The sequence below is a fragment of the Protopterus annectens genome, chromosome 12.part0, assembly GCF_019279795.1.
Source record: "Protopterus annectens isolate FY-2018-M chromosome 12.part0, PAN1.0, whole genome shotgun sequence".
Lineage (NCBI taxonomy): Eukaryota > Metazoa > Chordata > Ceratodontiformes > Protopteridae > Protopterus > Protopterus annectens.
This window is the reverse complement of record NC_056746.1, coordinates 343,512,513-343,537,394: the sequence shown is the minus strand read 5'-3', so window position 1 is coordinate 343,537,394 and position 24,882 is coordinate 343,512,513. Positions and strand designations below refer to the sequence as shown.

Here is a 24,882-nt window from a genome sequence, read left to right as displayed (position 1 = left end):
GCGGAAAGATGAATTGTGTCTAAGGTGGCGCCTATAAAGATAATAGCCTGACAAGGCAACAAGGCAGATTTTTCGAAATTTATGGAAATGCCTAGAGCTTGACAAGTATGAATGGTGTAGTCTCTGAATACGAGAAGTTGACGCCTGGTGGTAGCAGTAAGGAGCCAGTCGTCCAAATATGGAAACACCTGGAATCCTTGACGTCTCAGATGAGCCGTGACCACTGCCATGCATTTGGTGAACACTCGGGGGGCTGTAGTGAGACCAAAGGGCAGGGCTCTGAACTGATAGTGACTGGCTCCCAGCCGGAAGTGGAGGAACCTTCTGGAGCATCTGTGCATCTTGATATGATAGTACACATCCTGAAGATCTATTGAGCACATCCAATTGTCCTGACCCAAGAAGGGTAGAATGGACTGAAACGTGACCATCCGGAATTTTGTTTTGTTTATAGACTTGTTTAGTCTGCTGAGATCCAATATTGGTCTCCAGTTCCCTGTCTTTTTTGGAACCAAAAAGAATTTGGAGTAGATTCCGGATCCTTGCTGCTCTGCTGGGACTGGCTGGATAGCTCTTTTTGACAGCAGCTTTGATATTTCTAGCGCTGCTTGCTCCCTTGGAACGTCTGGAAGGGGCCCTTTCGGTTGGGATGGGATGTGGACAAAGGGAATTTTGTAACCCTCGGATATAATCGACTGTACCCATTTGTCTCGAGTGAGGGAAAGCCAGGCTTCTGGATACAGTGATAATCTTCCCCCGACTGCCTCCAAAGGTGGACAGTCTGGCAGCTTCTCAGGGATGCTGAAAAGGTTTGTCAGAGAGAGTCTCTCTGCTACCTTGATTCTGCGGACCCCCCCTGCCCCTAGGGCGGCGTATATTGTTGTTCCCCCCTCTGCCTCTAGAGGGGAACTGACTGCGTGCATCAGGCGAGACTCCCTGTGATTTGCGGAACCACATTTTCCCCCCCTTCTGACCCTTGGGATACGGTCTTGAAGGGGTAGAAAACCGGACTCCCACGGCAGAGAGAGTCTTACCATCCTGTTCGCACCTAGTCAACGTGTCCTTCACCTGAGGTCCAAACAACGCTGTACCATCAAAAGGGGAATTGGTGAAGGACGCCTTGAAAGGGTCCGCAAAGTTACAAAGCCACATCCAGGCGTGACGTCATAAAGCTACACCTGTGCCAGTGGCCCTACTCACCCCATCGGCCGCATAAGAAAGAAGCCGCATGGAAGAGTTGATGACTGAATTCAGGGTTGCCAGCTGAGAGTTCATTTTGTCTCGAAACCCCTCAGATGTTGGATCCTGCAAAGAATCACCCATTTCCTTGATCATATCTCTCTGAAGACGGGTGAAGTGACTCAAGTAGTTCAGCGAACGCATAGCAAAGGTCGCTGAGGAGAACATCCGCTTACCGTACCTATCCATAGTCCTAGATTCCTTAATAGGAGGATGGACAGGCACCGAAGGATCAGCTAATTCCTTCTCAGTGGCTGCGGCCACCACCATAGCATCAACAGAGATGCCCTTGGATAAGAATTCTTTGTCCTGAGGAGCTGTAATAAACTTGGACGGCCTTTGTGGGGTAGGTTCCACCGTATCAGGGGCTGTCCATGCCTTCCTTGCTACCACTTCCATGAGGGGGGTCAAAGGGAGGAGATACCCAGGAGGTGGAAGGGCGAGAGCCAAAAGCCTCAGGGTAGACCGACTCGTCCTCTGAAGGGTTAAGGGTGGACCAGTTCCCCCTCTGTTTAAGGATCTCAAGGATGTCTGAAAAGGAGACATCCTCAGAGGAGGACCGTGGGGACCCTTCAGACTCATCCAAGTCGGTATCCGAGGTGATAGACTAGGGGGAGTCAATATGCTTCCTCTTGCATTGTTTCTTTCGAGGGGGTTCCCCTGAAGGATCAGGAGAAGCCTCGGAAAAGGAGGATATACCCAGTGGGGAAACTTGAGACATTGGCTCTCTACGGTCTGAGACGAGAGGGTGGGTAGAGACCATCGCAGGCACTGTAGAGGGAGGAGCTGAGGGAGCCGACCGTGGAGCAGACACCGGGTCTAGCACGCTCCGCATCACCTCGAAGGCCGAAGATCCCCACTCCGAAGAGACAAGGACTCCTCCCGGCACCGAAAGGGACGGCTCCGAGGCCGATGTCGGGAACGAGCTCACCAGCGCCGAGGCTCCGAGAGGGAGAACGGGCTCGGACAAGAGTCCGATGCCACTCGCCCCCTCGGAGCAGACAAGGGAAGTCCAGTGCCCTGATCCCTCCAAGGAGGAGATCGGAGCCGACGACAGAGCCGAAAGTGGAAGTATCGGCTCCGACGCACCGACAGTCACGGCTCCGAGAAGCTCCAGCTCCGAACTCATGGGAATCGGAGTAGGAACAGAGGAAGGGATGGGTATAGCCACTGACCATTGGGTAGGGCTATGCAGTATTTGGGCTAGTGCCTGGGACTTGAGAAGTCTGCTGACCACCCTCTCTAAATCATGGTCGGACAGTCTGGAGGACCGAGAGGAGTGGGACCTATGGCTCCTCTCTGATAATAGTGGAGATCCCGGGGCCGAGTGGATAGAGCCAATGGATGGGGATCTAGACCTCTTTCTAGTAGACGGCTCTGACAAACCTATCGGAGCCGTCTGAGTTTCGGACCTCTCGGCTCCAGCCGGAGCCGAGGTAACCGTTTTAGTCTTAGAGACATTGGCTCCAGATGGAGTCGATGTCGAAGAAGCCTTAGAGCCACCAGCGGACGGCTCCGAAGCTGGAGCCGATGCTTTGGAAGGCTTGGAAGGTTTTCCTGACATGGTCTGGGTCAGGGAGCCTTCAGGCTTTAATAAGCCTCGCAGTATCAATTTATTTTTGCATTCCTGCAGAACTCTTGGACTGAAAGCGTGGCAGACAGAACAAGAGTCCTGCAGGTGCAAAGGTCCCAGGCAATATACACAAGAAGTGTGACCGTCTTTCAGACATTTTCTGACAGCACGAGTCACACTTCTTAAAGCCTGAGACCTTAGAGTCTTCAGACATCTCAAACAAAAACTGTGAAACACAGACACACCTGTTAAGAAAGGGGAAAAAAATCCAACCACTTCCTCAATAAGTATGACTAAGGGGAAGGGAGGAGGGCCCGAAGGCCTAAGAAAATTAACAGGGATAAATGGGAAAAAGAATTAGGGGAACCCGAAGGAGACTAGGGATAGTTAACTAATAAACTGTAAAGAAAACTATTCTAAGAAAAAAATAAGGGGTTTTGAAGTTTTACAACTGTAAAAAGTCACTAACCTGCAGAGCCGGTCGAAACAAGCACCTCGTAGCTAAAGCGGCAAACAAGATCTGGGTGATTTTGCCGAGGCGCTAGAGAGACCGATACTAATACATTGGCTGTGTATTTTTGTTACTGTGAAATTGGTCTTCCAGTGGATTAAATTCTTGATGGTTGCTGTGGAGTCTTCTTTTCGTGTGGTATAAGAAGATCTGGGTATTTACCGCCTAGCATTGTGGGATATAGGGGAGCCTCGAGCCGGTGGAAATAGCTCTCGAGCTTTAGTATTGGCCGAGTCGCCATCCAGCAAGAATGAAGGCGAGATTGACAACTTAACATCACTGATTTGTTTTCATCAGTTTTTATGCACAACTGGGTAGGGTTATCTTGTAGAAATTATTACAGCTGAATGCACCTGCAAACACTGGCAGTTTATATAAAGCATTATTATAACATATGTAACTTGCATGTCATGTATTTGAGAAAATATGTAGTTTCATTGATATACTGGCTTTATGGTTGAGTAATAAGGTATTTTGTTTTAGAAGATAATGTGAACTGCTGTTAGACGTGCTTATTTTTTCAGCTTTTTTGTTATTAATCCCACGATAAACACATTTTCTTTAGAAGTGAGTGAATTTGAAATTTTAGAATATGGAGCATGTCTGAATCTTTTTAAAATATTTTTATTCTAATATAATAACCAGTGCTGCAGCAAGCTGCATTTGTCGTGTTGTGCAGTTCACACTGAGAATTGTTAGTGTGATTTCTTAGTTTCTTGACGTTGACCTTGCTTACTCCAGGGAAAGAGGCTCTGCACACAACACTTTTAACCAGGTCATGGCCTGCCGTCTTTGTTCTGGGTTTACATATTTTAGCTTGTGCTGCTATAGTTATAGGGAGTTGGCTCTTCATATAGTTTCACATTAAACACAAATTCGACGGAACATGAAATGGCAGGTTTATTGGAATGGCTAAATATGGACAAGACCCACTGTAGCAATGTCATTGCTCCTCATAGCAGGCATTGACTTGTAAATGAAAACATTCTCACTGACTGACCAGTGATAATCTCTGGACAGTACAGTGGCTCCGTGATTACAATCTGTGTCTCAGATCAGACGATAAAGGCTATGAGCTGTTAATAAGCTGCTTCCTGTAGTCCAAGATGTTAGATCCCAGCTTCTGTTTGACTACTGTACAACTCAGAGCAAGTCTGTTAACTTGACAGTGCTTTGAGGCACTAGGAAAACTTGCACTAGATTCCTCAATGGTGTCTGGACTACATGCTTATTAACCACCCATATACCTATTATTTCTACAAACGGCAATAGTGTTGGAAGTTGATAGCTATGATTTTTATATTCTGTGCACATGAGTTGTTCTCTTCCCAGTGGCAATGACTACACCAAGTCAGGCACTTCACCAGCAGTAGATTTCCTTCTAGGTTTGAATGACTTACACACTGGGTAAGACATTGGGTGCACCACATTTTATGGTAGCATGTATGGTTTTAACAGGGGTTTAGAATACAGTACTGGACCTTAGAGTACAAATTTAAAAATCTTGGCTATACGGCTGCTCTTAGCTGAGCTGATTGCTGCTTGTGGGAAACCCCAGGGATCCTTCTCCTCAAGTTAGTAAAAAAAGTACTGAAGAAGAAATCTTTACTCTAACTGCTGAGTGGCCAGCCCCAAGGAGGGGAAATCATAGCTAGAGTGAAGGTGTGTGTGTGTGTGTGTGTGTGTGTGTGTGTGTGTGTGTGTGTGTGTGTGTGTGTGTGTGTGTGTTTAGCTTTGTGAAGCTGAGTGGGTGCTGCATCCTGGGCAGGGAAACAAACCACACAGCATAAAGGTTACTGAAGAAGTAAGAATGACTAGCACAATCCTGGAAGTTAAGACAGTCAGGCCTTTCTGATGAAGTCTATTTGTGATAGACAAAAGTGCTCGATTGTAATTAAAGCTTGCTGTGTTGGACACTACTTGCCTTTGAGGTTACTAGGTAGCCACGCTATCTATATAGCACACCTCTGGACAATAAGAAGGAATGCAACCTTGTGCAACACTCACTCATAGGTATTTGCTGTTGGTCTGCTCAGGTAGTTTGCAACTTGAGCTTAACTGCAGTAGGATGCAAATTGCTTTTATATTTACTCTCTTATTTTAAAGCTATTTTGCAAGCAGCCACTGCCAAGCTGCACAGACGACATACACCTCTTTATTTATGTACATAAATGTTGCATTGCCTGCTAACACCTGTAGTAGTCTTTTTTTTTTTTTTTTTTTAACAGAGACTTCATGCTTTGAATGTTTGGCTCAGAGCCAGCATTTCCATTATAGGGATACATTTTTCTGTATGAAATGTATCCCTTGATTCAGTCTGATTTGGTTTGGCAATCACGCCAGTTCTTGTTCGATGCAGAATAGGATGGAAAATTTACTCCAGGGGCTAACTGTAATAACTCTAGATATTCCAGAGTTACTGCTGGAAATTCCTCATATGTAACCTCCACAGCTGTACTATTAGGATCATGGATGCCACGTAACCCAGTATGCTTAAGAATTTCCTGGCTGTAACTGGGCTCATGAGAAAAATGTCCTTGAAGTATTACATTAGGAGCTCCAGCTTGCTCTGAATAGAGACAGGCATTCTACCTGGTGTCCAACAGGGTCCCCAGGAAAATCATTCTTTTGAATGGCATTAGACTTGACAAAGGAAGACTAAATGAGATCCAAAAGGTTTGCTGTAAACTGCAGATCCATCTTTACCTCCTCCTGTGCCTAAACCTGAATCAGGCAGCCATTTAGCTAAAGGCAGAAATGAATGCAATTGGTTTAGCAGTATGCAAAACCTGGAGCCAAGCATTTTGTAAATACCCTGTAAGCAGTAACCAAACCAAAATTCAAGGAGGTAAACTGGTAATGGGAGCCACTTGTCTTGAATCTCAGACAGCATCTGTACTCCCTGTGAATTGCATGACGAAGATAGGCTCTCATGTGGTCCAACATTACCATAACAGCTTAAAGAAACATGAAATAGCAAAAGGGGCTTATGTTGTTAACTTTTTGAATTTAGGTACATTTAGAATAGCCTCGAGCAGAACCACATTCTTTCATCCTCTTCTGGCACTGGCCCCATCATACCTTGCTAAACAAGATTCTCTAAGAGGAGAAGTACAAGATCTTTCTTGCTATTTTGACACTGGAGGAATGACTGTCACTGTTGACTTTACTTAGAACTGAAATATGTTCCTCTGCAATATTATCTGCAGGATTCACTTATCTTCAGTGATGTTTTCTCAGTTTAATGAGAACTGGGACTGACAGCCTCTTTTTCTAGGAAATGGATGAGGAGGATTTGGGGATGGGTTGGAGTGTGGAGTTGTGACTAAAGCCTTGGCACATGAAACAGTGATTTCATGATTAGGGCCCACACAGAGCATGCACTAAATATAATCTTTGTGAGGGCTCTGCGTATTGTATGCACATTTAGATTTTTCCTCAGTGGACATGCCCCACAAACCTAACTGTTGCCCAATCTCACTATTACGCAATATAAATGAATACATTCAAAACAGATCAGAATAGAGTTTCCTCAACAGGGTAATTATCTATACTAGCTATGGAGTAGGCAAAAATCACCAGATTAAACAACGCTGAACAACTGATTCATCATGCAACTTGTGCTGTGGTATAAAGAACTTAAGATGGCATTAGCAGGAACCCATTTCTTCCTGGGCATGTGCTTGCATCTAGCCAGTCTGTAAGAAGAAGATAACAAGCTCTGCAAGTTGGCTCTACTGTGGCAGAAACCCCTACAGTCAGCAGTACTGCAAAAGTGATCCATACAAAGATCAGTCATCATACTTCCTTCATCTTAGTCCCCAAAATCAGACTAGCTTGTAAGTTTAATTCAATTTCTGGCACAGAGCTCAACATGGAAAACTTCACTAGAACCATGGACATTGCCTACATTACAGATTCCAATGCCATTAAAATGTCACCAGGGGAAACCTGGAAAAAATGATCTGAAGAAAGGATCTCTTGATTTAATAGAAATGGTTAGACATTAAGATCAATAAAGAAATAGGTTACAGAAAGTAAGACCCAAAATGTTAGCTGTTTGATAAAACAAATGAACACAGGAATTAAGACCATTAACAAAAATTTATGTGACGTGACAGAAGTAAATAAGATATAGCACTGTGCAGCTAAATTAATAATAGATATAGTCTTACCACAAAAATACAAGGCAATAAGAGAAAGAATAGAAAGAAATCAAATCCCATCATGGAAGTATCGAATAAAGAAAACTATAAAGCAAGTGTCACTGTTAGAAGAGAATAGAAGAGGGAACAAAACAACAAAACTACTTGGAAAGATACAGGTGATAAAAGCAACGAGCAGTATTAGAACAGACCAGGGTCTATCATACACCATTGCAAATAATAAACTAAAAATCAGCACAGGCAGAAAAACTTGCATGATATGCAGATAAACAGACGAGTGTGACTACATTTTTCTGAATAGAACTTTGTTTCTGTTACAGCTATGTTGAGTTAAGCTATTACCTGACCCACTGAGACTTCTGTACTATTTTTAGAACTGCCTGCTTAGTTTATATTTTAATGATACTGTCATTTTGAATGTCTTTACTTTTTTTGAACTGCCTGCTTACTGTGTTATTTTACTGTATACTGCCAGTTTGAAGCATATGCTTTGTTTGTACTGAACATTGTTAAAGTTACTTATTGATTCTGTTGGATAATGCATTTACTGAAGCTACTGCTTCTACTGTTACATTTCTCTTGACAAGCTGATTAACTACCTTGTAGTCGCTTGTAATCCTTCTCCTTACTTACTATTATTACCCATTCTGGTCATTCCTAATCCCCATACCTTTTCTCTACTCAGAGTTTCACGTTTTCTTAAGTCCCATTTAATACCCTCTCCCTATACGTCTGAATCCTGCATCCCCCTGTCTCTCCTGTTCTAACTTTTCTTTGTCTAGTCCTTACCTCCACCTATCTATAGCTGTTTTTGCTGTCGTTATCAAGCAATCTCTCCCTCTACTACTTTTCTTACCCTTCCATTATTTCACTCTTCTATTCCCCTCCCCCTTACCTCTCTACTTGCATTTACTCACTCTTCCCTTTTAGTACATATCTCTCCCACAGTCTGTTGGATTTCCATAACTGACCGTCTTCTTTTTCTTATCTAGGTTGTTAGCCTGTCAATCCAAGAAAGATGCAAATTTCCTCTTCATCAAGCTTGAACTTCAACGCCTGGCTATTCAATCCAGATAACATCACTTTACAGACTGATGCATGCTTTATTTATTTTTTGCTCCTGGATGTATATGCGTAGTTACTGCAGCTTGCACACCACTGATCTAACCTACTCTCTCCCACTTACTGTACACTCTGCTGCCCATCTAACCCCCTCTATGTTTTCCTGGTTTCTGTTTGCCTTCCTTTGCTATTATTATAGTAATAATCGCTAAGTTGCAACACCTTTGTACTGCTTCGTGTTTCTTACCTTTATTTTCCCATGGTTCAGGCCTACCAGATCTGTTTGCCCTCACTGTGGTCAGGCTCACTCCACTCCCCTACCCTACCCCCAATTCAACCCACTCCTACACCAATTACCTTTATAGCTAACCATCTGTTACCTCACCCCCTCACTACACCCACCTCCTAAAAAACAGCCAATCGGATCCTACCCTCTGTCTAGCCCCTCCCACAACCCTACTCACTCAAACTTATACCACTCACCCAATACTCATTTTTACCATCCCACCTCCCCCAAATAATCCTGCCTGCTCTCTCTTCCACTCATTCATACAATACCCTCCCTTTCTTACTCCTTAATCATTACTATGTTTTTCAATCTCCTTTCATCCCTACTTTTTCAACTCTCTAATCTTACCTCAATTTCCACTTAACCTACAGCCCAACTCCCCAAATCCTATTATTCTACAAACACCAATACCCACTCCTCCTCTCCCATACCACACACACTTCTCTCACACTGACTATTCGCTCCCTAAAATTAGATGCCTCCTAATACCTCTCCACTTCATAAAAACACATTCTCCCTCCTTACCACACTACACCATTACCCCACCTCTGCAACATATTTCAACTCTTAGGTGATATTCACCCTAATCCAGGCCCACACTACAACTCATCTACTTCCACCAACACAACTCCCACACTTTTGCAAACATCCAACCCTAGTCTCAAACACCTCTCTTTTTACTCAGTCAATATTCAGAGCATACTTAAGACATCAGAATTTAACTCTCTACCATAATTTCACTCTCTGAAACATGGCTAAAACCACATAATAGACAATGAATTTCTTCTCCCCTGGCTACAACATTTTATGCCTTGATAGAGCACATAAAGGTGGAGGTGCTGCCATCATGTACTCTGATGTCCTAACCTTGTCCCCCTAATCAATCAACCCCCTCTTTTTACCCTGCTGAACTCATCATGGCAAACTGCACACTAAACAACCACAAAACCCGTACAATAGCTGCTATCTACATACCCCCTACGGATAACAAACCATTATTAGAACAGATTAGTCACTGGATCACTGACATAATACCCAATGAAACTATCATACTAGGTGATGTTAACATCAATTGGCTTTTCTTTACCTCAACTCCACTACTAAATGTATAAACCTACATGGCTTCACCCAACGTATATCTTCCCCCACTTTTCTTCACATACTCACTAATACCAGTTCTACCCTTGACTGGATTCTTGTCTCACATCCTAACCTCTACCACCACCCTGAATCCCTTCCAGACTCAATTAGTGATCACTCCCCAATATATGTCCAAAGATTCTCCTCTCACCAAACGAGGTCTCACAAAGTCAAGGAATGCCATAAGCTAACTAATTTCAATCCTGAGACCTTCAACAACTATCTCTCTGCAGCTGACTGGTCCTTCTCACACCTCTCCCTTGACGAAGCTGTTCATCAATTCAACTCCATCTTTCTAAACACTATAAACTCCCTTGCTCCTCCCAGAACTGTTAGAGTCAAATCATGCAACTCACCCTGGCTCACCAATTCTACCTTGTCTCTCATTCAAAACAGAGATTCTGTATGGAAACTCTGGTTTAAGACAAAGTCACACTTATACCTCAAAAAATATAGGGAATTCTGTAACCTGGCTAAAAAACACAAACACTGATACAAAAATTTCCACCACCCAGCTCTAAATGCTCTACCTTACAACCCCCAAAATTTCTGGAACACTGTCAACCAAGTTCTTCACCCTGGAAACCCCTCAACACCAAATCCCTGCCCTAATAATTCACCTATAGAAACTGTCTCCATCTTCAATACCTACTTCATTGACATAATTAGTAAACTTATGCCAACTTCCAACCCAACTGATCTGTCATCTACCACCACCCACCCACTACAAAATTGCCCTTTCTCACCAATATTCATCCCTACTAGCTACATCAAAAAGCTTCTTCTCAAACTTAAATCTTCTCCCCCATCACCTGACAATTTGCCATCTGTATTCGTAAGGCTGCAGCTAACTCCATAGTTTACCCAGTTTCCATCCTCATAAACCACTCAGTCCATAAATCCATTGTCTCAGCTCTCTGGAAGAAATTTCACACTATACCTCTCAAAGGTGGAAACTATGTAGAACTCTCTAATTACCCAATTGCCACACTTTCTCCCCTCTCCAAAATTCTTGAACATTGTGTGTATAAACAAATCCTGTCCTATCTCACTCAAGAAAACCTCATTACCCCTTCCCAGCATGGTTTCTGCCTTCACCACAGTACCACTACCACTCTCAATTTCTTTACTACCTCCCAAGCCAGAGATGATAAACTGGTGTCATGCTTCTTTTAGACCTCTCCAAAGCCTTTGACACTGTCTTCCACCCCATCCTCCTCTCCAAACCTCTCCCCTGCAACTATCTCCTGGTTCACCAGCTACCTGACTGACCGACACCAATATGTCAAATGGCTCTCTACTTTATCCCCCTTTCTCCACATAAGCATGGGTGTCCCTCAAGGCTCAATCCTTGGCCCCTTCTTCTTAACATTTTACTAACCAACTCCACACATCCTGTCATCAGTCATCCCTCATACAGTACGCAGAGGACGCTACTATCATCATCATTGCTGACAACCCCTCTGAACTACTCACCCTAACTCAAACCTCTTTTAATCTAACTGAAACTTGGCTTACTAATAACCAACTTATTACTAAACCCTAAACAGACAAAACTCCTCCTATTCCTACCCAAATCTCTCTACCATCTTAAATCCTCATTTACCATCTCCTCACTAAACACTATTATCACACCTGAATCCCACTCAAAACTTCTTGGAGTGCTCATCGACTACCAACTGAAACTCTACCTCCATGTACATCACTGTGTTAAGAAAACCCACCAAAGGCTTGGCCTACTTTAGACAGACAAAAGGTTTCTTACCCCAAGCTCCAGAATTTCACTTGCCCAGCCTTATCTTCTACCTAAACTCTTCCACAGCTCTTAAATCCTTACTTACAGTCTTCCCCATCTAAACATGAAACCACATACAAAGTAGCCAGATTTGAAGCCAACCTTCCTCCAAAATCACACCACTGTCTTGCTCTTCAGTCACTCAGCTGGTTAGAGTTTCACAACCAACTCTTACTTACTCAACTCCTTTTCATTCACACTATCCTAAACAATCCCTCCTCTTGTCCTAGCATAGTCTCTCTTGTCTCCATCTATAACCCACCACGAGCCCTTAGAAGCTCTGACCAATATCTCTTACAAATTCTTAAACCAAAAAAATAATTTGGACAAAACCTATATAGCTACCTTCCATCTATATCTTGGAATAATCTTCCCATGGCCCTTAGAAAAGTCACCCATGCTGATGAATTCAAGACAGCTCTCAGAAATTATCTTTTCAGTACCTGGAGATGTCCCTGCAACCATCCCACCTGAAATCTTCCCTTCCTTCTCTCATCTTCTCCTTCTTCCCCTCTCTAACTTTCTTTCCTTCTTCTTCCTGTTTACCACAACCCAACTATGTCTATCATCTTGTATATTTCTATTGTAATCTATTTTTCTGCACTTTTGACAAGCTTGCTCCTTCACACTGCCTCGACACTTACAACTTATCTGAATTGCATGTTTTTCCAAGATTTCTAACACATTCTGCACTCTTTCATCTTTCCTTATCTTTTTGTATTTAACTTTTACTGTCTTTTTCTTATTTCCTTTACTCCTATTAATTCCATAACATTTGAACAATTGGTACTCTGAATTTATTTACTTGTATATTTTGTACTCTGAATGAATTTATTTACTTGTATATTTTGTATTCTGAATTTCTGTACTTATCAAAAATTTTACTGTGAATTTACTGTACTTGTATAATTTGCATTGTGGAGCTTTTCTCCCTGGGCCTCTGCTAAAAAAGGGCACAAGCTCAGTCCGACTATCTTGGTCAACAAATGTCAAACAAATAAATACATATAAGGGAAAAGCAAAAAACAAACAATTCATTGAGGACTCAAAAAAAGTTTATAGAGAATTGGGGAGCAAAAGAAAGAATTATCACAACAGAAAGAAAAACAAATTGACATATTTTGAGAAATACCAATGAAGATCCTGCAGAACATAATGTTGTGACTTTCGGCTTATCCCGGTTAGGGGTCGCCACAGCGGAACTCCGGTCCGCTAATGTTTGGTAGTGGACTTTTACGTGCTGAGTTACCAGCCCTGACGTGCAACCTTCAACGAAGGCATGCTCATTCATGCATGTCTCCACACAGAAGATGCTCTAGCTGAGAATCGAACGGGACAACGTCTTGCTGTGAGGCGACAACGCTACCGCAGCACCACTACATAATAAAGATGCTAAATGGATATAAGTTAAAAAAAAAACAGTAAGAAGTTCAAATGTACAGGATATGAAATGGGATGAGAGCAACATCCAGAGAAACTGAAACAAAATTAAGAAAAGCTCTTAAATGGAAAATCCCAGGCCCAGATACAGCACCCAAACTCTTGGCTAAATGTATTAACATCTTTACACAAAGAATTATCCCTGATTAAGAACTATTTATATGCACACCCTGAACAGACATCACTGGTTAACAGGAAGAACCATACTTCCCTCTGTATGAGAGAACCTACAAGCTATCCTAAAAACGATAAACCAGTAACTTGCCTTCCAGCGATGTATAAACTATACACTGGAATTGATGCTGACAGAGTTTACTGTCATTTAGATGAAAATTCAATCAAGGCAATAAAACAAAGGGGGTAACAAAATAAAGTAATGTGAAACAAAGAGTCGTTTGTTGTTTAATAAAGACATAATGGAGAATTGTAGAAAGAGGAAGAAACTAAGTATGGCATGGATAGATTACAAAAAAGCATATCACAGCGTTCCACATTCATGGATAAAGGAGTGCTTATAGATGTAGAGGATACACCCTACACTGATCAATTACATTACAGTGACCATGAAACAGTGCGGCTAAGCCATGATAAAGGACAAATTATCATCTCAGGGATAAAAAAAATTAAAATGGATATTCCAGGGTGACTCTTGTCAGTGTTGCTCTTTTGTTTTGCCTTTAACCCATTAAGTTGTCTACTTAACAGGTTAGGTCATGGCTACAATTTGGCTGCAAGAAATTAACAAAATGTAAAGGTTTCCATCTTCTTTCTGCGGATGATTTAAAATTGTAAAGTTCATAAGATGAGGAGCTGAAAGCACAACTGGAAGTGGTCAAAACTTTCTCAGATAATATAAAAATGCCAGTATACAGGAAAGCTGCAGCACAAAGAAAATATCAGTCTGGGACAAGAATGTAATATAAAGGAACCTGAGCAGGAAAGTGTACAAATATTTGAGAAATGATGAAGGATCAACAATAAACCATGAACAAATGCGAAAAAAATTCAGTAAGGTATATTTTAGAAAACTAAAATTAATACTGAAAACAGCCCTGACATCTAGGAACAAAGTCTAAGCTATAAACCAATTTGCTCTTCCTGTTCAAACTTACAGTTTTGGGGAGACTGACTGGTCCCAAAATATATTGAATCAGTTGGACAGGAAAACAAGAAAAATGCTCCATGCTTATCAAAGGATATATAAAAATCAGTGTATAGCAAGATTATATATTCCTTGTACTTAAGCAGCTATGGGCCTCCTCAAAACTGATTACATGTACAGATCCACAATAGTAGAACTGAATACAAATCTGCTGACCTCATCAGATCCAAACATAATGAAATTTTAAAACATGAAGAGAACAAGTCTAAGATGACTTCCATGCTTAGTTTAGTAGAAACGTATCTGTGTCAAGAGAGAACAGAAACCAAATGAGAAGTAGACAAAAATCAGGCAGTAAATGAATGTACCAAAAACAAAAGGAAGATTATAAGTATCACATGAGAAGGCAAGAAATATGGAAAAGGGATACATAGAGCTACATGTATAGAAAACTCTTGGAACAACCTCATCTTGATCAGGATCCGACACAGGAATGGCTAAAGACAGGTGAATTTAAACCAAAAGATGAAAGGTTAATATTGGTGGCCCAGGACGGTGGACTACATACATGTTAATTTACAAAGTCAATTGAGCATGTGGGAGAAACAGACAAATACAGGTTCTGTAAAACAGAAATGGAAACAGTCGCACATCTTTTTGCTGGATGTGATGCACTAATGGCAGACAGCCTATACACTTGAAAGGCATAATGTGGCAAGACTGTTGCATTGGGGAATGTGCAAACCCAACAACTTTGAAGTAGCTGAGAAGCATTACAGAGAACGATTACGTTTATATCATATGGGATCACCCATTACCAACACTTCAAAAAACAGTTGAGAAAACCAGATACAGTAGTCCATGAAAAGAAGACAAAAGTAGCATTGATCATTAAAACTGCTATATCCACTGATTACAGTGTCTTATGTATAGATAGACACACTCATAAAATGCCAGGATTTGCAGGCAGAAACAAAAGCAATGTGGAATAAAGATACCCAGACAGTTCCAAAACTAGTAGAATCAATGGGTCTCTTAAAAAAGAATTTACAGTCTTATTTAGACATGCTACCGACACATGTAATTCCATATGAATTGCAGGAGGAGTCAATTCTGAGCATGTTGCGGGTGTTGCACAGAGCACTTTTGGCTAACATCAAAGACTGAAATAATACTAATTTCATGTACTTTAATCATACTTTAGCTTAGGAATGGGGTCGATTCCTGTCATGGTATTAGAAATCCACAAGAATTTGAGAAATTAAACTGACTAAAACCTGGAAAAATCACTAAAGAAACTCAGAGTCAGATCTAACTTTGATCAAAAAATCCTACAAGCATTTATTAGAACAGAATGCCACTCAGCCCCAGTTACAAACCAGGGGTATCATCATGTGACAGTTCTCTTAGCAATTATTCTACATGTACATGAAATAAAAGAACCAACTATTTTACGGGAACACAGAAGTGGTACATATGGCTAGCTGTAAAATTTGTACAAGTTTACAGTAGTAAAATGTTCTGGAAATGGACAATGGATTCATCAGTATGCTTATGCTGCTTGGAACAAAGTCATAATGCCATATTTAAACTTTCAGTTTGGCTTCTGGTCACCCTGCTGAGTTTACTTTCCATGTACTCAAAACACTGCACCCCTCAGAACTGAGTGGAGACTACAACTCTCTCCTTAAGCCACAGGGAATGAGACTGCAAGCTAAAACTGACTCCTGTAATACCAGTTTAAGTGTCTGCCTCCTGAAATTGAAGAAAATCCCTCATAAAAATTATGAGAACTGCAACAACTCATCAAGGCAGAACTTCAAATATGACTTGACCAGGAATAAGCAATCAAGAGTTTTCACTCTAACATCCTTCTTGGGTATGTAGGACTACTGGGCTGGTACTTCAGTTACTTTTAGATACCTCTGACCTGCTAGTACTTAGCGTGTGTATGGATTTTCAAATGCACTGGGTTTTAAGCTGCACAATAAACATTACATGAACTGTCACAATGCATCAAGACAAGCTGAACTTCCAGGTCTGACTAAAGCAGTAGACTAAGTGTAAGAGTTTTACTCTGATGTCCCTCTTGGATATCTTGGACTATCAGTATATTTAAGAGATTCTGACCACCTCTGGTTTTGTAGCACTCTGCTTGGCTACGTCATCCCTTCCTGGTTTAGACTCCTTACAGATTGTACTACTGTTTTTGTACCTTTTATATGGTTTTTCATGTCACATCTTTAAAACTGTGAAGATCCACAGAGCAAATCTTGTGATAATATAATGCTTTTCATTTATTTAATTAAAGTTCTCAGTTTGATTTATTTCATTATAATTGCACAGCTTTACTGCTTGGCATCTCAGTATGGATGCCATATCTTAATTTTTATAGTGTTTTTGTTGATAAGCAGGGGTGGGACTTCTTCAGCTGGAAAACACTTGCACTCTGCTTCTCTGAAGTCAAAGAATGTTAATAAGTTCCTTTGTTAACTACATTGCTACAAGTCTTATTCTTTTTTTCTCCTACATTCTACCGGCATTCAACAGATAAATACTTTTAGGCATAAAAACATCTCCTGGATCCCAGCAATAACAACCTTTTCTCTGTTGTTTCTCAGATATTTTAAATTGGAAAGTAAAATAGCAGTGTAAACCATCAAGTCCATTTCTCTGACAAAAGTGCTTTTGTTATGGATTAGCTTTGATTTTCTTAACTCTGGCTTAGCAATTGAAGTATTTTTGAATCAGTTTGTAGTTTGAAGTTTGCACGATTTTCAGAGATTTTTTTATTAATTACATACAGATAAACATAAACACAAGCATTTTATTAAAAACTTCTGTAAGGTTAACAAATCTGTCAAGGCAGCAATGCTTGGTGAAGGTGTGTACCAAAGATCAAGTGGCAGCAGAGCAGATGCTTCATCAAAAGAAAGCACTGGAGACAGACAGCAACTTCTACTAAAAGGAACTCTTGACTCTTGGAATTTGACAGCAAACAGCCAGCTTGTGGCAAATGATGATGCAGCTGGCAATCTACTTAAAAGAATTTGCTTGACAACCATTCGCTTTTCACTCCGTGGAGGGATGGAAACAGTAGCTACTCAGTGTTCCTAAACATATGGAACCGCTTCAGGTAAAAACAGAGCTAAGAGTGTCACATCCCAAGTATAACATCCCAAGTATAAAGTTTGTCCCCCCCCCCCTTCCCCTCTCTCTCCCTCTCTCTGACAATATGAACATTATTCTGAGGATGAAATGTAGACTAGTCTGAGTACACATGGTGGTCTAGGACGAGCACTTTCCAAGAGAAGGAATTCAATCCTACTCAGCCAGTGGGCTCAAAGGTAGGACAGGAAAGTCTGTAAGGCACAAAGTTCAGATCTCACCATGGAGCAAAATCTTTAAAAGAATGCTGCATTTCTGTCTTCTTTTGAAGAACTGCTCAAACAGCCAGTGCTGAACCACAGTACTGGCCCACACAAGGCCATAAGGGGCAAACATAGCAGATATAGGTACTCTGCCAACAGAATAACTGATGACCAAATCATACAGGAGTCTGTGGTACAAAAGAATAGCCTGTAGACTAAACAAACAGGTTGCTGCTGGGCATCATTCATCCCATTCTGAGATCAGTTTCTATTACTTTGCCAAATGGAAAACTTCAGAGCAGCCTCAAAGAGCTCTGAGCTTACCCAATAGAAGCTCTCTATAATCAGATGATCCACATCAGCAGTCAGGACCGTAAGATGGTGCTGGATGCTGCCTATCATTAATGGATGCCTGGGCTAAGACCAGCAGAGTTTCCTGTACTGAATGGGACCTGAAGTATCTAAACTGCACCCTTTTCTCAGTTATCATAGGTTAATAATAACAATCAGCTTTTTTTCTTCCATGACTCTAACTATGGGCAGAACTAAAATGAAACAGGAAGGTGTGCAGGAACATCCCATGACAAAGAACAGAAGGTCCACATCCACCTCATCTATTCCCTGCTGCACTAAGCAGAATATGGGAGGATCCCTTTCTCTGACACTGCAAAAAACTATCCCAAAGACATGCATTTGGAGCATTTCTCCCCAAACCTCCGCTGAAAATAGGCTCTGTCCTAGTCTGACTCTCCCGGTCAACAATGTTAAATAAATAAATAAATCCCAGGAATGCCTCACTTCAGGAAGACCTGAATTAGACACGGACTCCAAAGTTTCACTCCTACAAGAAGGCTAAAGAATGACTCCATCCACAAGTTCATTCAATTTTAATGGAACATGAATTGCTGAGAGAAAGAAAGATGTGCTTGCTGACAGCTTAACGCCAAACAAATACCACCTCTACGAACCAGGTCAGCAAACTGAAGCTTCCCTGCCTGTTCAGGTACCACATAACGTACTGTTTTTATACGAGGAGAGTCACAAGACACAGCTTTATCTTCATGACTGCTGGAGTCGGGAAGAATGCTCACACCTCCAAATAGCTGATGTTGACCCCTGTCCAAAGCAAACTACACTCTTGGCACAGTATGGGAGTCATACTGCTCAAGTTCATGAGTAAAAAGAGTTTATCACCAGAATCTGTGAAAGGTTCAGCTGTAGAAATGGTATGCCTATCAAAACGTTGATAAGGAATGTCAACTATTCTAAAGCTCAATGAACGGGGCCTGACACCAACAGAATATCTACCAGCATTTGAGACCTTTCTAGCCACTGCTGCCTTACAATTCAATGCAACAACAGGATGCTCGGACATATAAATGGCACCATGAAGACTGCGGCACTCATCAAACTAAGAAAATACAGAATGGAGAGGACCTGCACCCAGCACTGGCTCATCATTCAGTACGCAAAGGTCATGATTTCCTATGCCTTCCCTTACGGAAGGAAAGACTGAAAGAATAAGGATCAGCTACATGCTCGTGAATAAGTCAAGAGAAAACTCTTCCCAGTTTATAGTCAATGCCATGGATTGGTGACAAGGGAATCCTTAATGTATGAACATTTTCAGGGGGTCCCTGGACTGGGCCACCACTGTCTGAGTAAGGAAGCACATGGAAATCTTTCTTCAGCAAGACTTCAGAAACAATGGCCAACACCCTGTTAAGCACTCAAGAAAGTTCAAATGACAACACTCTAAAGAAAATAAAGCCTACCCACAGCACACTGGAGAAAAAACTCCTGTGCTGGTGCCACATGCTGATGTGCCAAAAGATATCCATCATGTCCTTGCAATGGCATGGACAAGACCACCTGGGGAATAATGGACATGCTGTTTGAAACTACTGAGGTTGTGAAAAGGATGCAATCTGTTCATCTCACTTTGTGACCAGGAAAGACAGATAACAGGCAGCTTTTGCAGTCCCTTTTGACAAAGTCTTACTATGTTCCGAGAAGCACTACTGACATGGATTAGTACTGTCAGCATAGACCTTTCCAGGGGACAGGCTATGAGCACACATATGTGTCAAAAAAAGATCACATCTAGAAATTAATAGTCCTTTGAATAGTTCTCCAAGCCAGGCCAGACTGTGATATTCACGTCCCCATCCCCAAGGGTAGCTTCAGACCACAGTAACAGCTGCTTCATCTGGGCTAGCACAGCTGTGCTGTTGAGAAACTTGGCTACTATATTCGGGGGAGGGGGGCTGGATCATGTTATGTTTGACAGCCTTTGAGCAGTAAGGAGGCTTCTTCCTCTTTTGGGGTTGTCTGGGTCTAAAACAGGAAGAGGAGTTGGGGGATCAGAAATGTTTCACAGTGGTCAAGGCCCATTTTCTCTCCTGAAATTGCTAACCATGTCCTGAGAGGACTGTCCAAACAGTGCTCAGGAGATTGCTAACCATGTCCTGAGAGGACTGTCCAACCAGTGCTTCCCCTTCAAACTGGATACCAAGTCTGATGAAGTCTTAATACCAAGTATACTACTCCCAAGTTCTTCCATGATGAAAGGAGACCAAAGCCATACAGTTCTACACATGAATAAGCCTAAGACCCTGGACGTAGTGCCAGTGCACTCAAAACTGTTGCATGCAACTCAAAGCAACAGAAAGCCTGGAGAAGACCCTTCATGAACCCAGACTCAGGAAGGTCCTTAAGGGAGGACTGGAATTTAGGTAAATGAGTAACTGAAGACCTCAAGTTCCAATATGGCAGAAAACTACCCTTCGTTGCCATATCTATAAAGGGACAGTCACTATACTTATTTGCTGCAGCTATCCATGGGCAGAGGACTAAAATTCCTTGCTATACCTTATCTAGTGGCAGAGGACTACAATTCCTTGCTATACCTTATCCAGGGGCAGAGCACTACACTTCTTATCAACTAGCAAAATGGCAAAATGCTGTGCTTCTCTAAGACTTCTTCTAGACAGAAGAAATCCTGCAGGGTTGATTCAAGAATGTTTAGTAAAGAATTTGCCCCATTCAGCCAGTGGACTGTAAAGGATACATGCCTTCACGGGGATGCAAGAGCAGATTTAAGTTACCATTAAACTTCCAAAATAGCATTCTTGATAACTGGCTCCATAGTCAAGATGGACTGTGGCTCCACTACCTTCTCATTGAGATACACAGATATTTAAAGGGGGGTAAAGGGACATGAGCCTGAGGCCGGTACATACGATTTTATCAGCTGCAAGGTTCATTCAAAATAATGAATGAACTGGAAAGAACTTGTGGGAGGAGCGAAGAGGAGACTCACTGCCATTGTTTTTCTCAGAGATAACTTCTTTGTCAGCAGAATCCTTAAAGGAACCTGAAAGGAGGAAGTTTCATGATTCATCATTACTGCTGAGATGAGCTCACTCGGAGGAAGCATACAACTGACTTGACATGTGGAAGACTGACAACCCATACCTGAAAACATGTATGAAGTCAGTATAAGAGGGAAATCCTGCTCCATACCTGGGTCCTAATAACAGGCCATAACCCCAGAGGCACAGTCTCCAATCAATAATTCAAAAACCCATCAGATAACAATCAACTTGATGAACCATGTGTCTTCAGCTCTTGATGGTCAGACAAGCTTCTCCAACCAGAGTCAATACTGGGACTGTAGGAAGCCCTGGAGAGGGACCTCAACTCTGAATATCCACAACTTCTGTTCAGTTGACTATAGGCAGATCAAGATGGTTGATGATCAAGATGACCAGATCAAGATGGTTGACCTTTAGCTCGGGACAGTTAATCCAGGTGATGGACAGCATCTACACCACAGAACGTAGCCTTCTGGTGGAAGCAGGGGATGCACCTTTTTCACTCACCTCATCATTCAGTCCTGAGCCCTTACTAGTAAAGGATAGCATATGCAGTATTAAAGAAGGTAGTTTTAGAAACAAACTTACCAAAGCAGTGGGTTACATCAGCACCTATTCCGTGAGCTTTTGCCCCTGTAATTATACTCTGGCTAAGATCTGGGACTGCACTGCACACTCTCCCACCAATTCTTGCGTGAGCAATTTGAAACCATCATCATCATTCTGGAAGCAATACAGACCAGAAGCTTTTTTCCCCTCTAACATGTAGCAGAACTGAACCACGGGCACTTATGTCAGTGCTTGATGCCACGCAGTGCAAGGCACTACAGACAATGCTGTTTTGGTTCTTAGCTGATAATTTGACAGCCCCATGGATATGTAGTAGATTTACATATTGGCATGCAAAAGCAAAACATTCATACTTTTGGTCAGGATGGAGATCAGAGCTGTGCAAGTGGAACAAAAAATTGATGGGCCAAAGGACATGTGTACTAATGAAGGTGGCATGTCATGTCACAGAAGTGTAAATCCCCTGAACATGGGCTCTTCTAATACAAATGCTAAATTTTAGTTGGCTGAAAGGATAAATTCAACCACAGGAAACAAAGGAGGGCTCCTGATAAGACATCTGTGGTTTTCTGATAAAACAGACATCCTTCAGTATGACAATAAGATATATAACTAAATATTGTTACAGTCCTGCTTTATTCCCAAAGTACATAAAACATAAAAAGCATTACCTAGTGTGGGTTTCGTAAACACTTGATTCTGGTCCATGATGTACTGAACCTCCTGTTTTACATCCACAATAGCAGCAAAGTTCTTTACAGGTGAAGACCTGCTGGCTCCAAGCCGAACTGCAAATTCCCAGTGCAGATTTGAGTCCAAGAGATGAAAGCTTAATGTCTTGTTAGTCCTACATTTCAAGCCCCAAACACTGGTGTTTCTGAAGAAAATCTCAGGAGACGTACCCCCCTCAATGTGAGGGAAGTGCCTGTAGGAATCTCCAGCATGATCCTTCCCATGGGAAGAGAATAGAATGTCAGTCTGACCAGAGTGGACACCAATCAGCCCCTTGCTCAGTGTCTTGCAGCATGCAGTGTAATAGCTGAAAGGACTGTAGAAAGTGGGAAAATTGTTGCATTTAATGCTGCTTGTGATAACCTTTGCAAATAGGTGCTCCTTGAGGTAGAAGGCATCTAAAGCAGCCAGCATCTCTGAGAAGGTACACAGGTGTATGTTGAACTTGCTAGGTCGAACTCCTACCGTCTGGTTAATGCAGAGATCACAGATATTATGAGTCCTTGATATGGTGTGCAACTGGGGAAGAATGACTGTGTTACAGCAGGGGTACTTGATCAGAGGAAATGGCTCAGCCAGTTCTGCAGGAGTCAGTGGTGACGAATCCCCTTGGTGTAAAGTTAGCTGACTCTTATTGCAGCTGCTGTACTGCAGTGCCACTTCTGTGATCTACATAAAAAAGAAACAATGTGTTAAAAGTGAAAACTAGAGCACAGTAACTCAGGCTTCTGTCCTGAATAGTTCATGTAACAAAAGCTTTTTACTTGATTAGAACCTGTCAACACAACTATGGGCAGGATTATAGATAACAGATACTCTCTGTTAAGCACAGACTGTCTTAATAAAAAGAATTGCAAAAATACTTTAAGGAAAAAGTAACTGTAACCACAAATTAATAAGCTGAAGACACCTTATGTCAAGTACTCTCTATACCAGGAGATTTTATTTTCAAATTTCATAACGCAAATTGCGGTGGTGGTGCTGCGGTAGCGTTGTCGCCTCACAGTAAGACGTTGTCCTGTTTGATTCTCAGCTAGAGCGTCTTCTGTGTGGAGACATATGTGAATGGGCGTACCTTCGTTGAAGGTTGTGCATCAAGGCTGGCAACTCGGCACGTAAAAATCTACTGCCAATCATTAGCGGACCAGAGTTCCGCTGTGGCAACCCCTAACCGGGAAAATAATGACATCCATTACCAGGTATACAATGGTTATTTCATGTAAACTTAATAACAAACAAAAACACCACGACCACCCAAAGATCTTGTTGAATAAAATGTGAATAAAGAAAACAAAAACTCAGCAAGACCTCCACGGGGCTTCCAGTATGATAAAAGTTCCAGCTTAATAGATAGGACAAGCGCTTTCGCGTAGTCACCCTACGCTTCATCAGAAGAAAGAAGAAAAACAGAAAAAATAACAGCAAATCTTTTTCTAATTCTGTCCATTAAAACAAGTTGCTTAAAATAGTAACAAAGTCATACAGGTGAATTTCTACAGCAGTACAGAACAAAGGGATGACAGCTATTTCCTCAGATATGGTCCTGTTCAGTGCTTACATCTTTTTAAGGAAGGCTTAAGACAACTGGGTATGAATTACTTCCCACTCACCAAACAAAGGCCTCACAAAACAGGGACTATGGCAACTAAAAATGGTGTTTTTAAAAGTATACTTGTTTTTAATAGGAATTAAGATTTTTACTTCTTATAGGGTCATAGGAATTAAGATTTTACCTCTTATAGGGTCATAGGTAAGCAATAAGCTAGCTGCCCTTGTGGGACATTTTAAGCCTAGCCAATCTCCTTTGGTGAGAATTAAACATTGTAACTCCTTGTCTGTGAATTAAACACCTTAACCATTATGCTAGCCTGCGACCCAACAAGTTCATAGTTACTAGTCATACAACCCTGGATACCTTTCTAAAGGAGCCTATCCCAAATTACAAATTGCTTCAAAGCACTGTCTGGTTACGTGATTTGCTCACTCTCAAAAGGAAGGTAAATTAAGGTGGAAAGATTCAAACTCTTGTCCCTGGAAGTAACTCATTAACAAGTTGGAGCTTTAGTCCCCTGTGCCAAAAGCCTTTGTTGTATGACACGTCATCTCTATCTTCTTAACCTAGAAAACATCAACAGCTTATTCCCTCTTAATCTACAGCTATAAACCCAACCTTAACTCTGCCATATTATCTTAAACTCCAGTTCACAGTCATTTTCTGTTTTTTTACTTTAACCCTTTATCCCTCTAGACCAAAAACTAGAATCCTTAGTTTTGCGATTCATATACCATTTTCTACCTACCAAGTCTAGAATATATAAATTATTTTCTAACAGGATACCATGACATACAAGGCTCTATATGTGAATTGCATGCTACTTACGTTGTTTAATCCATACTTGTAACTGATATACTGAAGAATATCTTCATTCCATGTGTTATATATATCTAGTATCATATTGTATGTTTATCTTTGTTCTAGCTAGCCTTACCCTATACATTGTGTCTACATAAATAG

At 41.6% G+C, this 24,882-nt stretch overlaps 1 protein-coding gene across 1 annotated transcript in view; it reads right to left on the bottom strand.

Moving 5' to 3' along the window:
* The window catches only part of TXNDC11 (thioredoxin domain containing 11), a 1,107,203-nt gene that overhangs the window by 409,891 nt on the left and 672,430 nt on the right, over positions 1-24,882 (bottom strand). The window contains exon 8 of the mRNA XM_044089417.1: positions 22,307-23,036. Coding sequence (XP_043945352.1) covers positions 22,307-23,036 — 730 coding nt within the window. The remainder of the gene's footprint in view (positions 1-22,306; positions 23,037-24,882) is intronic.